The following is a 19,990-nucleotide window of genomic DNA, read 5'->3' as shown; positions in this document are numbered from 1 at the left end:
ATGGAGGGGTCACGTGAATGGTAAAAAGTGGTATTGGACTACGAGCTGGAGTGTCCTGTCTGTGCTATGGAGTCTAGTACTAAGCTACGCGAGATTCAGCACTAGGAGCTGCTTAGAACAACGCCCAAAAGAGTGCTGCATCTGTCAAGCCGTTCCTGCGTGCCTCCTGTACCCTCGCACGCTCACTATCATCAAGGGTTTGCAACCGCTCAGCCAGATTGCGCTCCCAGTCAGGTAGTGGTCCTGCCGATTCCAGCATCCCATTCCACTGTTTGAAGAGCAGCCACCGCCAGCGGGTATAAGGACCAAGGAGTTGGTACCTTTCGTCTTCCGGGGGAACGACTATGCTCTGCCACGTGCGTGGATGCTCCGCCGAAGGATCCAGAATGACAATGCGCTCGTTCCCATCGATCCAGAAGCCCGCACGAACAGCTCCCATGATTTTGGTGCAAGCCTCGAGATGCAGATGATCAAGAGCTCCCTCCTATCCTCTGCCTCCTCTGCCAGAACCTCTTGCCCTGTTCACCGTCGCTCTTCCTCGCGCAAGACCCACACCACGACCTCGTGTACCTCTGCTCCTGAACATAGGCGCGTTTCTTAACATGTCGGGAACGATGAATAGTCGTACGTGCGAGCCGCGGATGTACACGCGATCAAGATGGGTGACGCGACCGTCTCGCTGGGTGACGTTGATGTTCTCGAGTTGGACGTTCATGTTGTCTTCGGCCTCGATGAGTTTGCCGCGGTAAGTCTGGCCGGAGTCGATCTCGACTGTGACTTGATGTCCCTATGCGATCATGTTAGCTGGGGTTCTGGATGTTGCATGTGAGCGCATGCGCTTTTTGGTGGTCGGTGAAATGACTACTTACAGTGGCCTCGTTGAGTAGCTTGATCGGAATGCCGATCGTGGAAGTCATGTTGACGGATGCTGCGGTGTGATGCTGAGAGTATTGCTATGTGCTTGGAGTGTGTGATGATTCGCAACAGTGATGTTTGTGGTTGTTGTCGCAAATGGCCAGACTTCGAAGTGGCAGCAGCTCAATCGAGAATCTTTCGGCAAGCGGAGAGGAGGCCGCGAGCAGTTCCACCTGCCAAGACGAAACTCAACTTCACATGTCGCGACTTCCTGTACTTCTCCATCGACATAGCTCAGATGAACGTCTCAGCGATAGTCAATGTCCTTAGACTGTCCGCGAATCCATCTTTGTGCCTTCCGCATCACACGATTGCCACATTCGACCAGCTGCCGGTACCCCTCTCGAAAGCCTTCAAGAAGGATGGCGAGAAAGGTCCAGACATCAGGGCAGTAGTCTTGGATAAGGACAACTGCTTTGCAGTGCCAAAACAGAACACTGTCTTCCCAGCATACCAGAGCAAATTCGATGAACTTCGTGCAGCATACCCCGGCTCCAAAATTTTAATTGTCTCCAACTCCTCTGGCACATCCTCAGATCCAGGCTACAAAGAAGCCGACCTGCTGGAGCAAAACACTGGCGTTAAAGTCCTGCGACACAGTACGAAGAAGCCAGGATGTCACTCTGAGATCATGGAGTACTTTCGAAGCAAGCCAGAGACTGGCGTCAAGAAGGAGAACCAAGTGGCAATCGTGGGAGACAGGTTGTTCACGGATGTCTTGATGGCCAATATGATGGGGTCACATAGTGTCTGGATCGAAACCGGGACTGTGCCGAATCATGGACTTGTGAGTGTTCAGCCCATTCACAGAGGCTAGCTTCGGTATGCTTACTGACGAGTACCTAGCTTTCACGAGTCGAGAAGGGCATCGCCGGCTTTCTGCTGAAGCGTGGATATACTGCTCCCGAGGTGAAGAGTGATTTCGAGTGAGCACTATGTTCACAATAACGAGTCACCCTTTCATCCAGCCTTCACCACTAGACGGTGGAGCTATGTTCCCTGGGCAGCAAGATCTTGACATCCATCTACGATGCCGCCACTTCTCCAGATCGCTATCAGCCATGATGCGTCCCTCGTATGCTTAAACAACCACCAGGCCTACCACTTTATCCCCAACTTCCGAGACCCCTTACATTGACCATCAAAATGTGCTGGTTCCTCTACCATCTCTGCGACCGATGCCGTTGGCCAGAAATTGGCGCAGGTCTCCACCTGGTCGGCGAATGCGACGACTTCCGCAACAAATTCCATGCAGACCCAAACGGACAACACGACTATGGTGCGGTAGACCCAGCCACCGTCACACCTGCTAACAACTGGAACGCTCTGGGCACCTTCACGTTTCTGCAATGGGTTGGAACCCGATGGAACATCATACCAAAACGTGACTGCATAAAATGGGGCCCTATTGCGCAGTATCATATCTGTGCCGTCTGCCAGGAAGTGCTGGACCGGCAGATCAAAGAATGGCAAGCCTCTTTCGAAGACATCGACTTTTCGGTACCAGCGCCCACCAGTGGTACGGATGGTGATCAGGGCGAGGGTCCGGTCTTTCGCGCAGAGCTCGAAGGTGATCCAGTTCCGAGCAAGACGACTGATGCAGCGAAGGAGCTGTTAAGTTAGCCCCAGAGGCGTGATAGTGTGGTGTCTGAGTAGATAGCTCAAATCGAGTGTACTGCCCCTCTGCAAACGCTGTCTCCCATATCTGAAACGCGCTTCTCCAACGGTCAACTGGTCAACCTACATAAGCTACTAGCGCCTGTTCACTTCCATCAACAACCAAGCGCAAACCAATCATAAGCTAGTATTGAAGCAGCTTACCTCCGCAATGTCTTAATGGCAGCGCGTGAGTTGCTTCTCTTCAAATATTAATTCCTGGTCTTCCAAGACGTCCGCAATGTAATAACTGCGAGATCAATATTTGAATGCTTGTCGTCTGTGCCCTTGGTTTGAGCTTGGTTGTTGATGATAGGTGAACTTGATATTAATCAAGTTGTGACCTTAGAGGGGTTCTAGCGCGTGGAGCGCTGGAACCCCTTTTTGTCGTGCAATGGTGAAGGGGTTCGAGCCGGAGAGTGGAAATGCGCGCATGTGTATTGTCAATCTTTTGCCGCAGCTGCATTCAAAACAACGAATACCCATTCCACAACAAAAACCCCAGGTCAAAGAGCACACTCGCCACCGCAAACGGCAAATCCATCTCAATCACAGCGTAAACCCACACAGCTCCAAGTGGCGGCGCCTGCTTCATAACCGCAAAATAATCCGCCGTGTTGCCCGCATGAATCAAATAACACCCCGCCCCAGTTCCCACCGCGAAGAACAGAATCTGCCTCACGATTCCCAACTTCATCGCCAACTCCGACCTCCCCATGAACACGACCAAGAACAAAATCGGCAGCACCGTCCCACTCCGCCTGAAAATCGCATCCCACAAAATCTCCTGCGCGTACTGGTTGTACACCAGCACATCCAGCGTGAAATGGAACATTGTGAGACAGATGCTCCAGAAGACGGCATCGCCAAATGGTCCTATGGGCTCATTGTCGCCGAGGCCTACGTCGAGGATGTTGCCAGTGGAGGTCATGGAGTGGGATTGGGATTGTTCCTCGAAGGGTTGACCTTTGGAGAGGAGTTCTTTCTTTTCGTCGTAGATTTGGAGGAGGGTTTTGGTCTGGGGTCCTGAACGATCGGGCTGGGCGAGTTTGATTTTTGGTTGTGTGGTTGGAGCTGAGATGGGGGTGCCGTTCTGTTTTGCGTCTAGGCGGCGTTCTTTGCGGTTCTTTGGCTTGGAGTTCTGCTCCTGGGCCAGTGCTGTTGTGCGTTCTTCGTCTACTTCGCGAGCCATCTTGATGGTGCTGTATGTTGTTGATGAAAGTATTCATCACTAACGTGCCTGCAGAACGTCGAACTAGCCACATTAGCTCAAGCCTCAGCAGCGATATTTATAGCCTAGCGCGTTGCGCGGCGCAGGGATCTCTCGCTTCGTGTTTCGCCCCACGATCTGCCTCCTGCGAACGAGCGGCCCAGCATTGTTTTTGTACCACCGGCACTGGCAGTTCCACCAGCAAGCCTGCCACCCAACGTATCCCAGCGATATCACTACTCCGCATACAAAAGCCCACCCTCACCATCAGACGAATACCGCGACCCTCTTCACGACCTCGCGCCTGAAAGGCGCTCCCAACCGACACGATGGGTTTCGGCGACTTCGAGGAGATATGCGCAAAGACACCGCTACCATTATGCCCTCTGGTAGGGACGGTGTCGCAGATCAGCGGTACCCATTCGACTTATCCCGACTGCTACGCACGATCGATAGAGCTGGCGAACACGATTATCTTCGAGGGAGCGACGGGATTTGCGCATATTCTGGCACTGATCATGCTGGTGATTATGATATTACATGTTAGGAGCAAGTTCACTGCAGTGGGTATGTCAGATTTCTCGTATGGAACAAGAAGAGCAGGGAAAGGATTGAAGACGAGACGACAATGGGACAGGGACAACAATGTGCTAATGCATGAACAGGTCGGAAGGAGATCACCTCATTCTTCTACTCATACACACTCCTCACAATGTGCTCGCTGGTCATCGATTGTGGCGTGGTACCTCCCTCGAGCAGCGCGTACGCTTACTTCGTCGCGGTGCAATGCGGTCTGGTCTCTTCGACTTGCATTGCCTTGATGATCAACGGCTTTGTCGGATTCCAGCTATATGAGGATGGCACAAAACTTTCAGTCTGGTTGCTGCGAGGATGCAGTGTCTTCATGTTCGCGATCTCCTTCGTCGTATCGCTTTTGACCTTCCAAAGCTGGGGAGGTTTGGGACCAGAGAACACCATTGGCTTGTTTGTGGTGGTGTACATCTTCAGCGCGATCTTCCTGTTCGTGTACATTGTCATGCAGGTGATTCTGGTTGTCGGAACACTGCAGGAGAGATGGCCACTTTGGCACATCGGCTTTGGAGTACTGGCATTCATCATCGGGCAAGTGCTACTATACGCATTCAGCAAGACCATCTGCGACAACGTAGAGCACTACCTTGACGGAACGTTCTTCGCGACACTACTGAACCTGCTGGCGGTGATGATGGTGTACAAGGTGAGCAAAACACATCTCGTGGACATGGCTCAAGCACTAACGAAACATGTAGTACTGGGACTCCATCACCAAGGAGGACCTCGAATTCTCCGTCGGCCAAAGACAGAACAACTGGGAAGTCAAGGACCACAACATGTGCGAAGACATCGACAAGAGAGGCACATACTACCAGGAGAGCGACCACGGAAGCACAGCACATTTCGCACAGCCAGGGCATCGAGGCTCAGGGTATGGTTATTAGGAACGGGACATTATTGGGCGTTATGACGGAAATGGACATGAATTGAACTAGAACTCGCGTAGCATGCCGAAGGGTGAGTACCAGGCCACGACACGCGGCTATTCGTAGCATATTCTTAATGTAGATGAATACAAACCTGTGTTCTTTGACAGACATTACTACTGAGATGATGGAGCCGAGGCAACGATCAGGTCTCTCTCCAATGGGAACACTACGCTCAAGAAGTGTAGCATAACGACGCGCAATGCTGCATTACAATTACACTATCAGAACCCTTTCCGCTTCTGCAGGTCATTGATAACCATATACCGACTAACCCCAATCCACCCCCACCTGAACCACCTCATCTGACTCTTATGCGCCGTCGTCATCGCCAACTGCGCCTTCCTCACATCCCCAGGCGTACTCACACTCACCAACGGCGTAGGATAACTCCCCGCCTCCTTCTTCGTCAAAAAGCACCCCAGCACCGTCACCACCGAGTCCAGCACGCTGCTGTACTTCCGTACAATGTTCGTTGACGTCAAGGTGTAGAGTTTCACTGGACACTCCCACCCCGCGCGTCCTTGCATCAACTGCTTCAGGAACGTCGTCGCCCCATTGAAGAGGGAGACGTGATTAGGATGCCCACTAACCCCTCCCTCATCAAACGTCACCAACACATCAATCCCCGTCGCCACCGCCGCATCCCTCCCCGCATTCACCCCCTCCCTAGGCCCAAAAAACTTCATCAACTGCTGGCTCACCAGCCTCGGATCCCACTCCGCGCTCATCGAGTCCGGGAAATTCTTATCCTCGAGAACCACAACGTGCTCAGAAGAGCGGAGACCTAGCAGGAGCGCGGATTTGGCGAGCTCTTCTTTGCGGATGTGGCCGAGGCCGTCGGCGTTGCCGGAGGAGAAGCAGAGGATTACGACTTGGTTTCCGAGATCCGGGGCTGTGAGGGCACGGAGGGAAGGGGCGAAGAACATTGCTTCGTCGTCCGGGTGGGCTATGAGGAGGCAGATGCGTTTGCCGGTTAGGTCTGGGAAGGATCTGGGAGGTGATGAGTTAGGATATTGGGAGGAGTTGTGGGAGGAGATTGTGATGGAGGATGTGTGGCGGTATCTGGGAGTTGGAGTCTTTTCCTTTGTTGCTTGTGGTTGTGTCTTTCGACTGTGAAGATACATACCTAGTCATATACGCTGTGAAAAGCCATAACACCAGTATCAGCACAGGAACCTGTGCGGCTGTGAACCAATTCATCGTTGGCAGTGTCGTCGAGTCGTGGCAATAGCTCTGCTTGACGGTCTCTGTAAAATTGACATTTCTTGTTGTCGTTGTTGCATACTGATGAACCCTTAGTGTAAGGTGGGTGTTCTTTCGGCCAAACGGCCCGACGGTTCACCCTTGCAGCCGAACAACAGGGTCGTGCTTTCCTTAACGGTGTCTACACTTCCTCACAACGGTCATGACATGCATTGATCGGCATTTAATGGCTGGGAAAGAGCTATTGACGGAGAAAGTGATGATCAAGTTGAGAGCACTGATCTGTCCCGCTCTTGCTGGCGGGGTGCCTTCTTTGCTGTCGAACGCTAACGAGCTAGGTTCATGCCTTCAAGTGCAATGCAGGAACGACGAGTCCAGCAGCGCTATCCCAACCTCAAGTTTGCAGTGCGGTAGGGCGGGAGCTCATCGGTCAATCGTACAGTGTGCGTGTGCGTGAGACGGCAGCACATTCTTTGTTTAGTCTCTACAGCAAAAAACCGCACTACCATTCACTTTCCGCTCTTCTTCCCTTTGTCCTGATACTTCCTCGGATGATCAGCGTGGCCATTGTAAGAACTGTGTTCCGGCTTCTCCACCATCTCCCAGTCTGGACTGACATTCCTGTTGCTGTTGTCCTCCCCAAAGTCTTCTGAATACTTGTGTCTGTGATCAGCTTGGCCAACGTGAGACGAATGACCTTCGGACTCTATCTTCTCCCAGTCGTCATCATTCTCCTCATCCTCCTCCTCCCCCTCCTGTTCTTCTTCCTCCACCAGATCATCATCGAGACTAATGTCGTAAAAGCCAGTCACCAGGTCTGCATCCGGTGCAAACCGTGAGCCTGCGTGGAAGCCTTCGCTGCCCCGGCTCGACGTGACAGCCTTGTTAGCGCTTGATCCTGCATTAAACCTGGACGACGATGTAGATTTGGTTGTACTGGACTTCTGCTTCTCGCTCGGTTTCTTATCGTCTTTGTCAACCATGATTTAGTCTTACCGTAATGGTGCCTACAACAGCGGCGAAAATGTGAGATCAAATAGTTGCAAATCTCTTATCGCGTCGTTTGCTACGACCCATTGTTGAAAGTCGTCTTCAGTACCCAACACATCGCACCAAAGGCGTAGGAAGCCTTGCGTGCTTGCTTCTGCACCAGAACGCGTTCGCAGTGCCTCTTCAATGGTCTGGAGATGCTCGCGAAGACACTGCTGGCATGAAAAGCTTTCTGATAGATCTCGGTCATGAGCATGCTGGCGATGACGCCGAGAATATACATAGTCGTACGAAGTCCTCGACCGAGTATGGACGTGCTGGGTGGTACTCATAGCCGCTAAGTGTTGGTTCGTGCGACGAGATGCGAAGGCTGGTATGTGCTGCGGTATAGAGACACACTTTATGTATGCACAGACTATGCTTCGAGTCAGGCCAACTTGGAGGCTCGATCGGCCGCGATTTCGCACATTGCCTTCTCTTATGTCAGCCACATTATATGCTTCTGCACGGCATTCCTTGACTCACTCGAATCGCAGCAGCCCGCTCCGACTTCAAATCGCCATTTGCGATACGATTGCGCATGTCCTCCATAATGACTGGTCGGCTTCTGCCGTTTACGAACACGACATATCGCAGTCCAGGATACTTCATTTCATATTCCTCGTTCAAAGCTCGAAGCTGTTCTGCCTCCTCGGCATTGCCCTGTAACTGCGATTGCTCTGCTTGCGACTGTGTGCTCTCAACCTTCTTTGCTCCAAGCCTGGGATGGGATCCTAGTATACTCTCCAGCCATTCTGTGTCGGAGGATGATGCGGACTCCGATAGGTCGGTCAGCTGCACGCCCACTGCTGCAATGAGATCCCCATACGACTCAAAGGACTTTTCGTGTAGCAGTGGCACCGATAAAGAGTGAAGTTGTTTGCTGGGCTCAAACAATAGGTCGAGTATCGCAGCTCTATCGTCGGTCGGAAGATCTGGTACAGTTTCAATAGCCGGAAGCTTCGTTGTGGCCATTGCGAAGTATCCTGGTTCGACGCCTCGGTGCTTGAACTTTGGTGTAGTGTTTGTGTGCTGCAGCGAATCACGAATACCCCGCGCGAAGTTATACATGGCAAGAGTGCAAGGTGGAGGCAGAAGCGGAGTGGAGCTCAAGACTGCAGTCTGCAGCTGAGCTGACCATTCGTCGGCAGCCGGCAGCCTGAACCAGTCATCATCGTTCCTGCAGCCTTGAATCCAACCTGGCATGGACATGCCACGGTGAGTAGAGCAAGTTGTAACGCCATCGGAGTTTCGTGGTGCCGAGGGTTGGTGCCATAGAAAACTGCTGATCGCTTGACTTCGGCAATGATGATCTCCAAGACTGCGGCCGCTGGTTGATGTCAAGGACATCATTACTTACCTCTACCTAGGAGTTCGCCCGAGCCGGCAGATGATGTTGACGATCGAGAGTCGTGAGCCATAGATATCTACCGAAGTCCGAAGGCGCTTTCGTCTCTTGCAGCCGGCGGACTGCGCCTGCATGGCTCGCACGGGTCGTTGACATGATGCGCTGCGTTCAGCAGTCGACTGGGAGTACTCTGCGAATCAATGTGAAACAATCCCGCCGTGTGTATGCGCCTCCACGTTGAGGTACTGCATGAACAGCACGTTGTCGTCCGCAGCGGCAGGTGGATTCGCCAATCTCGTAACGCGGGAGTCGGGTGCTGTAGAATAAGTCAATGCGTGAGATGATGAACGTTGGAGGCTCTAGTCGTGCAGAGTAATCGAACGCTATGACAGTCAATGCAGGCGGGCAGTGTGATATTATATAGGTATCGACCCTGGCATGTGGATGAGTAGTTCTACTAGATCTGGTGACGGTGCTCGTGCGGGTGCTGGAACAGGCATAACGCCACCATGCTCGACGGCGTGGCATCTGCAGAGCACAACGCGATGCTTCGATTGGCTCTGCATTCGGGAAAGGAGGAGTAAAGACTGGCAAGGGTCGTAGTGCAGACTTGACTTTGCGTGAACTCGCAGCTAGTGTGCGGGACGGCGCAAGTGGAGGATGGCTAACCTGGTCTCCTGCCAGTTTGCTGCGTGCTATCTTTCCCTGCCGTCAACAAAGTCTGTGTCTCATACATGTAGAAGAGTGGAAGGCGTCCCTTGCGAGAGCTGTCGCGTGAATCAGGTGTCATGTCACCGGCGCCGCTCATGGAACCAGTCCACCACAGCACTCTCACCTTTCTTCCGTCACTGGAAACGGAGCGCGCCTAGACTGACCGGAAGGACCACCCGCACACGCGCGAGCCATGTCACTCAATGGCCTTGACACACCAGAGGTTCAGGATGCATATCAGTCCGCGATCGCAGAGGCCGGCGGGTGGTGCGTTTCATATACAGGACCGCCATATTCAATATGGCTTGCTGACGTAGCACAGGTTTCTGCTCAAGTACACCTCGAGGGACTCGATAGAGCTGTTGGGTCGAGGCAAGAGCGGAGTGTCGGAGGCGCGCAATGCGATCCTGGGCTATTCAGAGGCATCGCCGCTGTATGGCCTGATCATATACCGGCGGCGGAGGATACTCATCAAATGCATACCAGACGGGACTTCGCGACTGCTGCAGGGTGGGTTAAAGTGTAAAGCCGGGATAGCAGGACTGTTGGCTGACGTTGCGCAACCACAGCGCGAACCGCCGTTCACCTCCAAGACATCCTCGAACGATATTCGCCCTACGAAACGCTGCTCGAGATTACGAATGGAGAGGGTCTCAACGACACCGCGCTTGCAGCCTCGTTCCAGCTGCGCACAGCTTCTGCATCGCCTTCACCCTCGCCATCGACGAAGCGACTTGACGAGATCAGCGAAGATGCGGAGGATAATGGGGAAGGTGCAGATGGCCAGGCGCGGGCGGAGACGTCGTCGAATAGCTTGTCTGCCCCGCCAAGGCCTAAGATGGATCGCCGGGCAGAACACATGAAGAAGTTTGGGAAACGGACATCTTCACTCGGGGTCGGCAAATCTCCGCAGCTACTCGGACAACAACGCGCTGCTTCACCTGCGTCACCTCTCAAGCAGTCCATGTCGCAGTACCTTGTCCACGAAGAAGCAGGACACACTTCGATCACGCCGCTGGAAACGCCTCTGCCGGAAGTCTCTTTACCTGTGGAGTCTGACGATACGGAAGCTGTCAAGCAGGACTCTGCGCAGCATTCGAAAGAAGTGCAGGACATTTCTGATTCAGCGTCGCAAAGAACCGCTACCGACGCCTCGGACGCCACAGAGGTGCCCGTCTCGCCCAAACCATCCTCCAAACAGCCCTCGTCCGCAGCAGAAATGCGCGATCGCGATTTGCCAGCCCTTCCCGCCGAGGGAAGTGCATCCAGCACACAAAAGAGTTCAAGAACAGGAAGGAGCGCAAGCATGAGCGAGCGAACAGTGTCAACACACTCCTTAGCCGACGATCCCTACGGTTTCAGTAAATTCGACGAGTTGTTCAAACCTAAGGTGAAGCTGGCTCCTAGACCTGTCCACTCCCCGGAGAAGATCCAGAGTCCTGCAGTAGCCAGAACATCTGCACTGCCAGCGAGCTTTCGGCCCGCGAACAGAAAGCAGGAGACGCTCAGGCCGAAGTCTTCTGGAAACGGGCTTGCTGTACCTGCGCGGCCAACGCCACCTGCGCCTACAGCATACATTACACCACCGCCACCTCCGGTTCCTGAGACTCCAGATTACTCCGCACGGCCTACTACGCGAGGGAGTGTCAGATCTGCGCCTTCTCACAAATCGCACGGCATGACGCCCGACAAGATCAGGCTGATGAAAGCCGTGGAGTTGAGACGAAGGCAGCTTCGTAAATCCCAGGAACCACCTTCGAGACCGACATTTGATGACGATGCACCCGCGATTCCGAAGGTCCCGGATGTGTCAGATAGTATCCCAACGAGAACAATCAAGATCATAAGGACCCCTGAGGCAGCTTCTGAACAGGAAGCAGCGACTGACGAGGAGGAGCAACCACAATCGAGTAAAGCAGACTCGGGCATCGAGATGCATTATAGGAAGCAGGATAAGGCCAGTGGCGATCGTGATTTGCAATCCACGCCAAGTGCATCCAAGCCGAGTACACCAGAACCAGGAACCATACCTACGAGTCAGTCGACAGGCACCCCGGTTCCCCCGCCTATTATTCAGGAATCACCCAAGGAGATCGATAACGCGTCAGAGGAAACGAACTCGCAATTGCAGCCCGACGATGCTGCATCCATTGAAAGCAAAACGCCCACTGAGCGATCGGAGTTTTTTGTGCAAGAACCTGCGTCTACAGAAGAGCTTCCTGTTCCAACCATCATCATGGCGGACGGATCGAGGCCAATGACCTCGGATGAACCCATCCTTCAGCCCGCCGTAGAAGCCGACGGTGAGGGTTCCACGGTGGAAGACTCTGGCACTGAGGTTCCGGAAGAATCGCCATCGTCCCCTAGGCGGCAGAACAGTGATCTGGCCAAGCGTCGCCGTGGTTATGTCGAGCCTTTGCAGACAGACTTGAACTCTGGAAATCCTGACGACTTCACATCTGACGACGACGACTTGCTGGATGAGCTGCATAGCGCCATCATTGTAGAAGCAACGCCCGTCACCGTTGCAAGATCTCCCCTGACACCAACACTCCCCGGGCGTCGTCCTAGCGCCGACACGTTAGCGTCTGTCAGGTCAGTGAATATCACCAGGATGGGATCGTCCCCTACAGACAAGGGCTCAGATGAACGATTGGCGCCGGACTTGTCTCGTATGGTCGTCCCAAGGACCCTGACTCCACCTGGCGAGAAGAGGGACTCCACGTCAGGTTTGTCACGAAATGTATCGTCGGAAATCTCCAAGAGGATCCAGGCTCTGTCTCTACAATCACGGCCGTTGACTCCGGAAGTCTCGCCAAATGGATTCGCACCGCGACCCACGAGATCAGGACCTACATCTTACCGCCGGCACAGCAGCAATCGTGCTGCCCATTCTCCAGCGAGAAGTGGTGCTCCAGAGAACGCGCCAGTCTGGAGTGTTCAACGTGATCCTGCGACCAACAGAAACTCCGTCTCGGTGACTGCGCGTATTGTTCGACCGAATGTGATCAGCGAGAGCGTGGCCGAGGATAGTCGCGAAGCACTGCAGCAGTCAGAGTACGTGGTCAACAATGAGCGGGATGCTGGAAGACCTGGAAACCGTCCAGCATCGATTCGTACTGCCAAAACTCAGTCGGAGACATCCACGCCAGCATTATCGCCGGTCTTGTCGCGCAGCTCGACCGAAGCGCGAACGATGCATTCGGCAGGAAACAGTCGATTCGGCCGGCACAAGCATCAGAACTCCTCCATACCCGTCTCCACACCAGGACTGGATGAGTTTCCTCCACCACCAGGTACCCGGACAGGCGGCTCAACGCCTTCTATTCGATCGAACGATGAGAATGCTGCTCCTAAGGAGGGTAGCAAAGCAAGTCGTTTCATGAAGCGCATGAGCATATTACCGTTCGGAGGCTCTAACAAGCGCAAGAGTGGAGCTCAACAGCAGAGCAGCGCGGCGAGCCTTTTTGAGTATGAGACGATCGGTGCGGCCGCACCCACTCCCGGTACCACAGGAACAAACAGTCGGGTGAGCTCGGTCCACGAGAAATCCGACACACCTCCCGCAGTCGTAGTTGGCGATCTCAACGTGCAGTTTCCTGATTCCTTGGTAAGTCAGCTATCGGAGTACAGTGGGGTACATACTCATACATCGCCAGTTATGGAAGCGTCGGATCGTGACGATCGACGACTCTGGATATCTGCAATTCGCCATCGCCCAAGCCATGGAAATTCACAAAGGCGTTGCGCTGAAGAAGTTCGCCCTGAACGACTTTAAGCTCCCCTACGTACCGGACCTCGACATGCAGGAGCTGTCCTACTCCATCATGCTCGAGTTTCACGACGGCACCACACTACAGACGGCCTGCGAAGATGCCATGACGCAGCGCCAAGTCTTACACATCTTGAAGACATACTGGAAGGCCTGGGCATAAGCACCCAGTCCCTCCTGGAGAAACACAGCAGCCTGCAGGAGTACCCGCTTTTTGGATTTCATTATCGCGCCATGACTACTCTAACGATTTGCCATATACCCCAGCAAGGCTCTGACGCAACGCTCTCTCTTGGATGTTTCTCCTTGTACACAGTCACAACAGCGACCTGGATAACCCACCTGTACTTCTAGAAATCTTGACTACCTCCTTTTTGTGCGTACTGATGAGCGTTTTGCGATAGCGGTCGTCCACCTCAGTCCATATTGCGTATTGCAGCCCAATAGTGGAGCGAAGGGCTGAACCTTGGAGGAGCGAAAGAGGGATGCCGGAGGACCCCGTCACTAGAGGCTAAGCCTGACAGTTGTTGCATGTGCTTTAGCTACCGATACCGATCGATCTCATAGTGTGTATATGTTGACAGAAACCACGCCAAACAAGAAGAGACTACTACTTGGCAGCTTCTCATACCCCAATCATACCAAGAAACGCGCACAAGCAAAAACACATCACATCATCGCGATCCGCTAGCACGTGTGTGTCCTTATCTCCTGCTCGCGATAAGGAGTAAGATGGCCTGGCGGCGGAACGCGAGACAATCCTTGGATCCAAGGCGCGGATGCCAAGGTAATTCCAAGATCCATGGTTGTTTTATCGACTTCCGCCCGAGAGCTGGCACATGCGTTCGTCGTTCGTTGGGCGTGAATCACATAGCGGAATGCCGCGATCCCGGCATCGGGGTTCAAGTGTGTGTTCTTTGTGTCAGAATTCGGTGCACATGTGCGGCTGACAGGCAGTATGGACGAGGGTGTAACGAGTGGTACGTCAGCGTGTCTGGGGAAAGTGTGTCTTGGAAAGTTGATGTAGCCTTTGTCTTGGTGCTTGGTGTTGGTAGGGTGGGTAGCCCCCGGACCTTAGGACCTGACGTGCCGCGTGCACAGCCTCATGATCGAGACGGGGGATTGGGACTGGGACTGGAACTGGGATGGTGGGTGTCGTTTTTGGGGGAGTGATAAGAGTGCTGCTGCACCGGTCGGGTCTTGGAGGGTGTCTGTGTGTGCAGTTTCGTGGTGTTTCGGCATATCGATTGGTGTTTGTTGTTACTTACCACACTGATTGACGACTGACCGAACTTGTTTGCGACCTCTCCACTCCACTCCACTCACGCTACTACATTCACGCTTTTTGGAATTCACTTCTGGATTGGACAACACATTCACAGTCGCTACACACACTTTCTTGGACGACACCTTGGACAGATCCACATTGTACCACCGACCACGAGTCCACGCCAACTTATCAACATGTCTTCAGCCATGGGCTCACTCCTCCACCACTTCGTCCGCGACGTGAAGACAGACGTCAACGCTTTTCCAGCAGGCATGGATATGGATCGGATTCAGAATGAGAGGACGTTGGCATATGGCGTGTTGGCCATGTTGGTTGCAATATGGTTTATTCTGTAAGATCCGTCTTCCCAGAACACCAGGGAAATGAAGTACTCACGTTATGTAGTGCAGCTGTTGTGACATTCCTAGGTGGCAGAGACGAAGATACTACGGGGGCGCCGGGCGTGGCGTTGAAGGATATGTCGAGTTCGGAGGCGACGACACAGTCGAGTAGTCAGACGTTGATGATGAGGGCGAATGGGGTGGAGACGAGGGATATGGAGAGAGGGAAGGGGAGGGCGTGAGAGGGTTTCCAGCAGTGGTTTGAACATTCAGCTGTTTGAACATTATGGGCGTTTCAGTGGGCCTACGGCACTGGTGTTGGGATGGTTGATGATAGATTTGGTTCTTTGGTGTATGATTGTCATTCTTGGGGTTGACAGCTGGAGCAAGTCGAAGTACGACTGGGGTGCTAGAGTCGATCAGGCCGTCAGAAGGACGAATAGATTCTTCGCGTCTTCGCTCGCATTGAGTTTCGCGGTCGTTTCGCTCTGTAAGCTGCTGAACAAGCGTGTGAGACCATGCCCAAGGCTAGTGGATGCCAAGCGTGACTGCCTGTTTGGTAGTCTGACTGTTCTGGCCGGCTATGGTTCGGTTGTGCAGAAGTTTGTCCGACATCTATGACACAAGTCCAAACGTGACGATCCTAGGTATTATTGCGTGCACGTTGTTACACACTGATGGTCTTGAACACGCCGAATCCGCTTCCACCAGTCGCCATGACGGTGCCGGGGATTTGTGGATGCCAGTGAGACTCTTTGACCTGCTCCATGTAGTGCACGAACAGCAGCTGCGGTGGAACGTCCTTGACGTCTGCGGTGTACCTTGACTCCTCGTCGTCAAGTTCAACTGCAAGATCCCACAGTGTGAGAGTGTTATCTCCTGAGCAGACAGAGACGATACTGTCGTCGGTCGGGTGCCATTCTAAGCTTGTGATCTGGCCAAGATGAAAGTTGAAATGAGCGACTGGCTTTGAAGCCTTGGCCTCGTCGGGCGTCTTCCACTGCCTGAGATCCCAGACCGACCACGTACCATCATCGTGTCCTGATGCAAGGAGGTGTGGAGTCTGATGCGACCAGGACAGAACGTTCGCATCAGAATCAGAGACCTTGACGGAAATGGCGTGCTTGCGAGACTTGCTTCGTGCGTCCCAGATCTTAACAGTGCCATCACTGCTGGCAGAAGCGAAGACGTTGCGTTCACTAGGAGACCATTGCAGCTCTTCCACACTACCAGTATGGCCAGTATATGCGTTCGTGTCTGTGACGAAGCCGCCGCCTTCTGTACGCGTAGTGGCGAAGATCTGGCCGGCACTATCGCCGGTAAGAAGCTTACCAGCAGGAACTAGAGGAGACCAGTCAAGCGCATAGCCTTCGTTCTTCTTGTGTGCGCGGATGGTGCATAGTGGTTTGTTTGCTGTGGCTGGAAGCTGGAAGCCTGGTTCGTCAAAGGCTCGCAGATGAGGAGTTACATCGTGGATGAGCACTTCGCCAGACTCTTGCATCGCGGCAGTGACTGTTGTAGGTGGGCTAGAGGAGTTAGCTTGCGGCGACTGGTGTGATCTAATGCGGTTCGTGGTCGATGTCAGAGGGATGCTCTTAGTCTCGAGGATCGGGTCTGTGAATTCTTCATCGTCGTCATCTTCATCGTCAGAATCGATGTTGGCGGCTTTGTCGTTCCTTGAGAGGCCTGAGAGCTTCATGACCATGATCTGGTTCTCCTTGGCGCGACCTTGCTCTGCCTGAGTTCCAGCAACAGCATACACAGTAGCTGGGTACGACTTGCGATTGTCGCCAAGGTTGTCGTTGACAATATCGAAAGACAGACATGGCCAAGTTGGTTCCAGAGTATGAAGCATCTCGTAGGTCGAAAGATCAGGTGCTAGTGTTTGTCCAGCTTCGAGCTTGTGCCGTCCTGGAATGAAGGTCTCCTGGTCCACGTCCATGGCGCCGGCTGCCTTCTCCTCAGCCTCGCGCTCTTCGTCAGGTCGGCCATCGACGCCAGCTTCGAGGATCTCGTCTTCGCTCTCGTATTCATCCTCAAACTCATCCTCGAATTCCTCGCCATCTGCGACACCATTGTCCGCCACTGGACGATCGCCAGCTTTCAGCGACACGCCTTGCGGCTCGTCATCTTCAGCAGCGCGCTTTGCCATTTTCAGAGTAATCTGGACTTGGGATGCAGCGAGTGTATTGCCCAAGACGTTCTTTTACAGAACGAAATAGCCGAAGCGTGTGCGGTTGATGTGTGATGATGAACAGAGTGGCTCCCGTCGAGATTTTGTATCGATAAACTTTTCGCGTCGTAGCGTGTTCTCGGCAGGCCTGAGCCGAGCCGATCTCCGAGCACGCTACTGCTGCGGTGATGACAGCTCGCTCTGTTTGTGAGGATACGTTTCGATCAATTGTTTCCATGTGAAGACCATCCTACTACTGTACTGCTGCTGATTGGACTCGAGTAGGAAGAACACCGTCCTGCGATGCGACACCCAACCTGTATCTCTTAGGACTTCCACCACCGCCAACATGGCCCCTCCCGTCGAGCCCCCGACCACCATCACTCTGAGGGTCAAGGTGCCGCCAGGACACATACCAGGCATTGCCGACGAGTTCACCCTGGGAAACGACATCGCAGTGAGCTTGAAGATCGGTCAGATCCGGGCGCGATTGCAGGAAGCGATACCCTCGAGCCCAACGCCCGAGCGACAGCGACTGCTGTACAGTGGACGCGCATTGATCGACAACGATCAGACAGTGGCAGATGCGCTGAACATACGCCGAGACCCTACTCAGAACGAGTATGTGGTGCACCTACTCGTCAAGGGCAATGGGGACGCGACTGCACCTCTTCCTCACCGGACTGGACTGAATACAACCCCAACCCGATCTGGAAGTCCGGCTACCGTGCCCACTCCGCCTGGTGCACCACACCTTCCTCCTCAACAGCTTCACAATCCGAATGCGATCTCCCCCATACAGCTGCAACAACCGCCCGGACACGCCCCACCGGGGTTCTTGCCGCCCGGACATGCACACCCCACTCCTCCGCAGCACCTGCAGCAACATCAGGCTGCAGTGTTGGCCCAGCAGCAGCGTATGCAGATCCAAATGATACAGAACGCCCAACAGCGTGCATTGCATACCGGACTCGTCCCATTTGGATTCCAGCCAATGAACTTCGGTGTACAGGGTCCTGTGGGAATGCAAGGTCAGGTCGCGCCGCCTGGTGCGCCTGCGGTGCCTCATGAAGGTCAGAACGTGGGTGTAGGAGAGCATCATCAAGGTGATGGACAGCAAGATACCGCACAACAAGCAGATGGTGGCAGCCATACCCATCCACAATCGGGCGAAGGACAGCATGCACAACACCATCCTGGTCTTAACGTGCCACCTGCTCCACCTCGACCTTTGAGCGAACAAGGCTTTCACGTGGAGGGTGTCGGTCCTAATGGTCAACGCATCACCATTCATCAGCAGACTCTCCAGTTTCCAAACATCCAAATGGCAGCGCAGCACATGCCCTTAGGCGCGAACATGATGCCTACAAATCTCCCGGCGCTGGGACTGCCACCACTGCCAGGTATGCCACAGCATCAACAAGGCCAACCTCAACGGCCATCTGCGCTGGATCAAGCTCGAGACAATATCGCCGAGATGCGTCGTGTGTTGACCGAGCTCAGAGACATGGTCACAGAAGAGCATCGCGAGCAAATCGACCGCCTCGAAGAGCGCACGCAGGCTGTCAATAACTACATCGATCCTTTGAGTCTGCATGGTTCAGGTCCAGACCGTGGTCGTGGTCCCGTGAGAATGGGACCATCGATTGGCGGACTACCAGGAGGTCTCGCGATACCACGCACACAGACTGGACCTCATCTCGGCCAAGTTCCGAGCTGGCGACAGCGTGCACGTCAAGTGAGGGACGCACAACAAGCTTTGAACCAAGGTCAGATCAGTACGGACGCAAATGTAACTTGCTACTTGCTTTCGTCTCCGAGTGGGCCCCACGCTCTCGTCTATTCACCACAGCACGGCACGTTCACTGGACAGCTGCCACATCATCAGTCCTTCGGCATGAGTGGCCTTCAACCAACACCTACAACCACTGTTGTACCAGCCGGAGCCGCACAAGATCAGGGCAATCAGCCAGGTCAAGCGAATGCAGCTGCACAGGCGCCAGCTCAGGGCCAAGCGGCAGCGGCAGCGGCGCGAGCCAACCTCCTTGGACTGATGGAGCCGATCATGGGCCATGTGTGGCTACTATTACGAATCTTGATCTTTAGTTACTTCCTCCTAGGCACAAACATGGGCTGGCAACGACCTCTTGCACTGCTTGCGATCGCTGGAGGCTTCTGGATGATTCGCCTGGGATTTCTCGGTGATGGTGGCGCGTTGCGGAGATGGTGGGAAGGCATTGTTCAAGAAGGTCAGCAACGTGCACCTGCAGCTCAGCAACCTGGAGCAGATGGACAACCACAGCCTGTCCAGCAACAGAATCAAGATCCAGCTGCACCAGGTCAAGCCGCCAGACCAGCGCAGATGCCGACTCCAGCACAAGTAGCTCAGCGTCTGCTGGACGAGGAACAGCGTCAGCGCAATGCAAATCGCGATCAGCGTTGGCAGTGGGTTCGTGAGCAAGTGCGACCTGCCGAGCGTGCTTTGGCTCTTCTAGTCGCAAGTCTTTGGCCAGGTGTAGGCGAGGCTTACGTCCGAGCTCGTGAGCAGGAGGCAAGACGACTGGCCGAAGAGGAAGTTGCAGCCAGGCGACGCGAGGAGGAAGAGCGACAGCGCAAAGAAGCAGAGGAGAAAGAGAAGTCGGAAGGAGAGGAGAAGACTGAAGCTATTGCTGAGCCCACTACGACTTCCGATTCTGCTAGTGGGCTGCACCAGGAGGGTTCGGGTTCAAACGGTGCAGTGCAGGTGGATACTCATGAGTAAGGTACTGGTATATCTATACCTCGATACATTCTAACACCGGCATACTATTGTCGTACCTTGCCGTCAACATGCATAACA

General features: G+C 54.0%; 14 protein-coding genes across 14 annotated transcripts; 6 read left to right on the top strand and 8 right to left on the bottom strand.

The window, feature by feature from the left end:
• Positions 1-112: 112 nt before the first annotated feature.
• CLAFUR5_20165 (uncharacterized protein) lies at positions 113-439 on the bottom strand (the record flags this gene model as incomplete). Its single annotated transcript, XM_059463002.1, has 1 exon — positions 113-439. The coding sequence occupies one exon, from the start codon at positions 437-439 to the stop codon at positions 113-115; it is 327 nt and encodes a 108-aa protein (XP_059318909.1).
• A 45-nt stretch (positions 440-484) lies between these two features.
• Positions 485-917, bottom strand: CLAFUR5_03728 (Small nuclear ribonucleoprotein Sm D3; the record flags this gene model as incomplete). Its single annotated transcript, XM_047902876.1, has 2 exons — positions 485-787; positions 870-917. 2 exons carry the CDS (start codon positions 915-917, stop codon positions 485-487), a joined length of 351 nt encoding a protein of 116 aa, XP_047757890.1.
• A 236-nt stretch (positions 918-1,153) lies between these two features.
• Positions 1,154-1,845, top strand: CLAFUR5_03727 (Phosphatidylglycerophosphatase GEP4, mitochondrial; the record flags this gene model as incomplete). The annotated part of the gene is made up of 2 exons (XM_047902875.1): positions 1,154-1,702; positions 1,762-1,845. The coding sequence occupies 2 exons, from the start codon at positions 1,154-1,156 to the stop codon at positions 1,843-1,845; spliced, it is 633 nt and encodes a 210-aa protein (XP_047757897.1).
• A 216-nt stretch (positions 1,846-2,061) lies between these two features.
• CLAFUR5_20164 (uncharacterized protein) lies at positions 2,062-2,538 on the top strand (the record flags this gene model as incomplete). The annotated part of the gene is made up of 1 exon (XM_059463001.1): positions 2,062-2,538. One exon carries the CDS (start codon positions 2,062-2,064, stop codon positions 2,536-2,538), a length of 477 nt encoding a protein of 158 aa, XP_059318908.1.
• A 499-nt stretch (positions 2,539-3,037) lies between these two features.
• On the bottom strand, positions 3,038-3,763 carry CLAFUR5_03726 (uncharacterized protein; the record flags this gene model as incomplete). Its single annotated transcript, XM_047902874.1, has 1 exon — positions 3,038-3,763. The coding sequence occupies one exon, from the start codon at positions 3,761-3,763 to the stop codon at positions 3,038-3,040; it is 726 nt and encodes a 241-aa protein (XP_047757896.1).
• Positions 3,764-4,110: 347 nt separating this feature from the next.
• Positions 4,111-5,259, top strand: CLAFUR5_03725 (Chitin synthase export chaperone; the record flags this gene model as incomplete). The annotated part of the gene is made up of 3 exons (XM_047902873.1): positions 4,111-4,348; positions 4,447-5,018; positions 5,071-5,259. 3 exons carry the CDS (start codon positions 4,111-4,113, stop codon positions 5,257-5,259), a joined length of 999 nt encoding a protein of 332 aa, XP_047757899.1.
• Positions 5,260-5,525: 266 nt separating this feature from the next.
• On the bottom strand, positions 5,526-6,504 carry CLAFUR5_03724 (N-acetylglucosaminyl-phosphatidylinositol de-N-acetylase; the record flags this gene model as incomplete). Its single annotated transcript, XM_047902872.1, has 2 exons — positions 5,526-6,294; positions 6,431-6,504. The coding sequence occupies 2 exons, from the start codon at positions 6,502-6,504 to the stop codon at positions 5,526-5,528; spliced, it is 843 nt and encodes a 280-aa protein (XP_047757898.1).
• Positions 6,505-7,016: 512 nt separating this feature from the next.
• Positions 7,017-7,490, bottom strand: CLAFUR5_03723 (uncharacterized protein; the record flags this gene model as incomplete). The annotated part of the gene is made up of 1 exon (XM_047902871.1): positions 7,017-7,490. The coding sequence occupies one exon, from the start codon at positions 7,488-7,490 to the stop codon at positions 7,017-7,019; it is 474 nt and encodes a 157-aa protein (XP_047757893.1).
• Positions 7,491-7,573: 83 nt separating this feature from the next.
• CLAFUR5_03722 (uncharacterized protein) lies at positions 7,574-7,753 on the bottom strand (the record flags this gene model as incomplete). The annotated part of the gene is made up of 1 exon (XM_047902870.1): positions 7,574-7,753. The coding sequence occupies one exon, from the start codon at positions 7,751-7,753 to the stop codon at positions 7,574-7,576; it is 180 nt and encodes a 59-aa protein (XP_047757892.1).
• Positions 7,754-7,924: 171 nt separating this feature from the next.
• Positions 7,925-8,889, bottom strand: CLAFUR5_03721 (putative allantoinase 1; the record flags this gene model as incomplete). Its single annotated transcript, XM_047902869.1, has 2 exons — positions 7,925-7,969; positions 8,023-8,889. The coding sequence occupies 2 exons, from the start codon at positions 8,887-8,889 to the stop codon at positions 7,925-7,927; spliced, it is 912 nt and encodes a 303-aa protein (XP_047757895.1).
• An 899-nt stretch (positions 8,890-9,788) lies between these two features.
• On the top strand, positions 9,789-13,530 carry CLAFUR5_03720 (uncharacterized protein; the record flags this gene model as incomplete). Its single annotated transcript, XM_047902868.1, has 4 exons — positions 9,789-9,862; positions 9,918-10,105; positions 10,165-13,205; positions 13,255-13,530. 4 exons carry the CDS (start codon positions 9,789-9,791, stop codon positions 13,528-13,530), a joined length of 3,579 nt encoding a protein of 1,192 aa, XP_047757894.1.
• A 1,301-nt stretch (positions 13,531-14,831) lies between these two features.
• CLAFUR5_03719 (uncharacterized protein) lies at positions 14,832-15,220 on the top strand (the record flags this gene model as incomplete). Its single annotated transcript, XM_047902867.1, has 2 exons — positions 14,832-14,989; positions 15,043-15,220. 2 exons carry the CDS (start codon positions 14,832-14,834, stop codon positions 15,218-15,220), a joined length of 336 nt encoding a protein of 111 aa, XP_047758751.1.
• A 425-nt stretch (positions 15,221-15,645) lies between these two features.
• Positions 15,646-17,130, bottom strand: CLAFUR5_03718 (Ribosome assembly protein RRB1; the record flags this gene model as incomplete). The annotated part of the gene is made up of 1 exon (XM_047902866.1): positions 15,646-17,130. One exon carries the CDS (start codon positions 17,128-17,130, stop codon positions 15,646-15,648), a length of 1,485 nt encoding a protein of 494 aa, XP_047758752.1.
• A 370-nt stretch (positions 17,131-17,500) lies between these two features.
• On the top strand, positions 17,501-19,912 carry CLAFUR5_03717 (uncharacterized protein; the record flags this gene model as incomplete). Its single annotated transcript, XM_047902865.1, has 1 exon — positions 17,501-19,912. The coding sequence occupies one exon, from the start codon at positions 17,501-17,503 to the stop codon at positions 19,910-19,912; it is 2,412 nt and encodes an 803-aa protein (XP_047757521.1).
• Positions 19,913-19,990: the final 78 nt, after the last annotated feature.

The sequence above is a fragment of the Fulvia fulva genome, chromosome 2 (assembly GCF_020509005.1).
Source record: "Fulvia fulva chromosome 2, complete sequence".
Classification (NCBI taxonomy): domain Eukaryota; kingdom Fungi; phylum Ascomycota; class Dothideomycetes; order Mycosphaerellales; family Mycosphaerellaceae; genus Fulvia; species Fulvia fulva.
The sequence above is the reverse complement of the archived record's forward strand: the minus strand, read 5'-3'. Positions and strand labels throughout refer to the sequence as shown.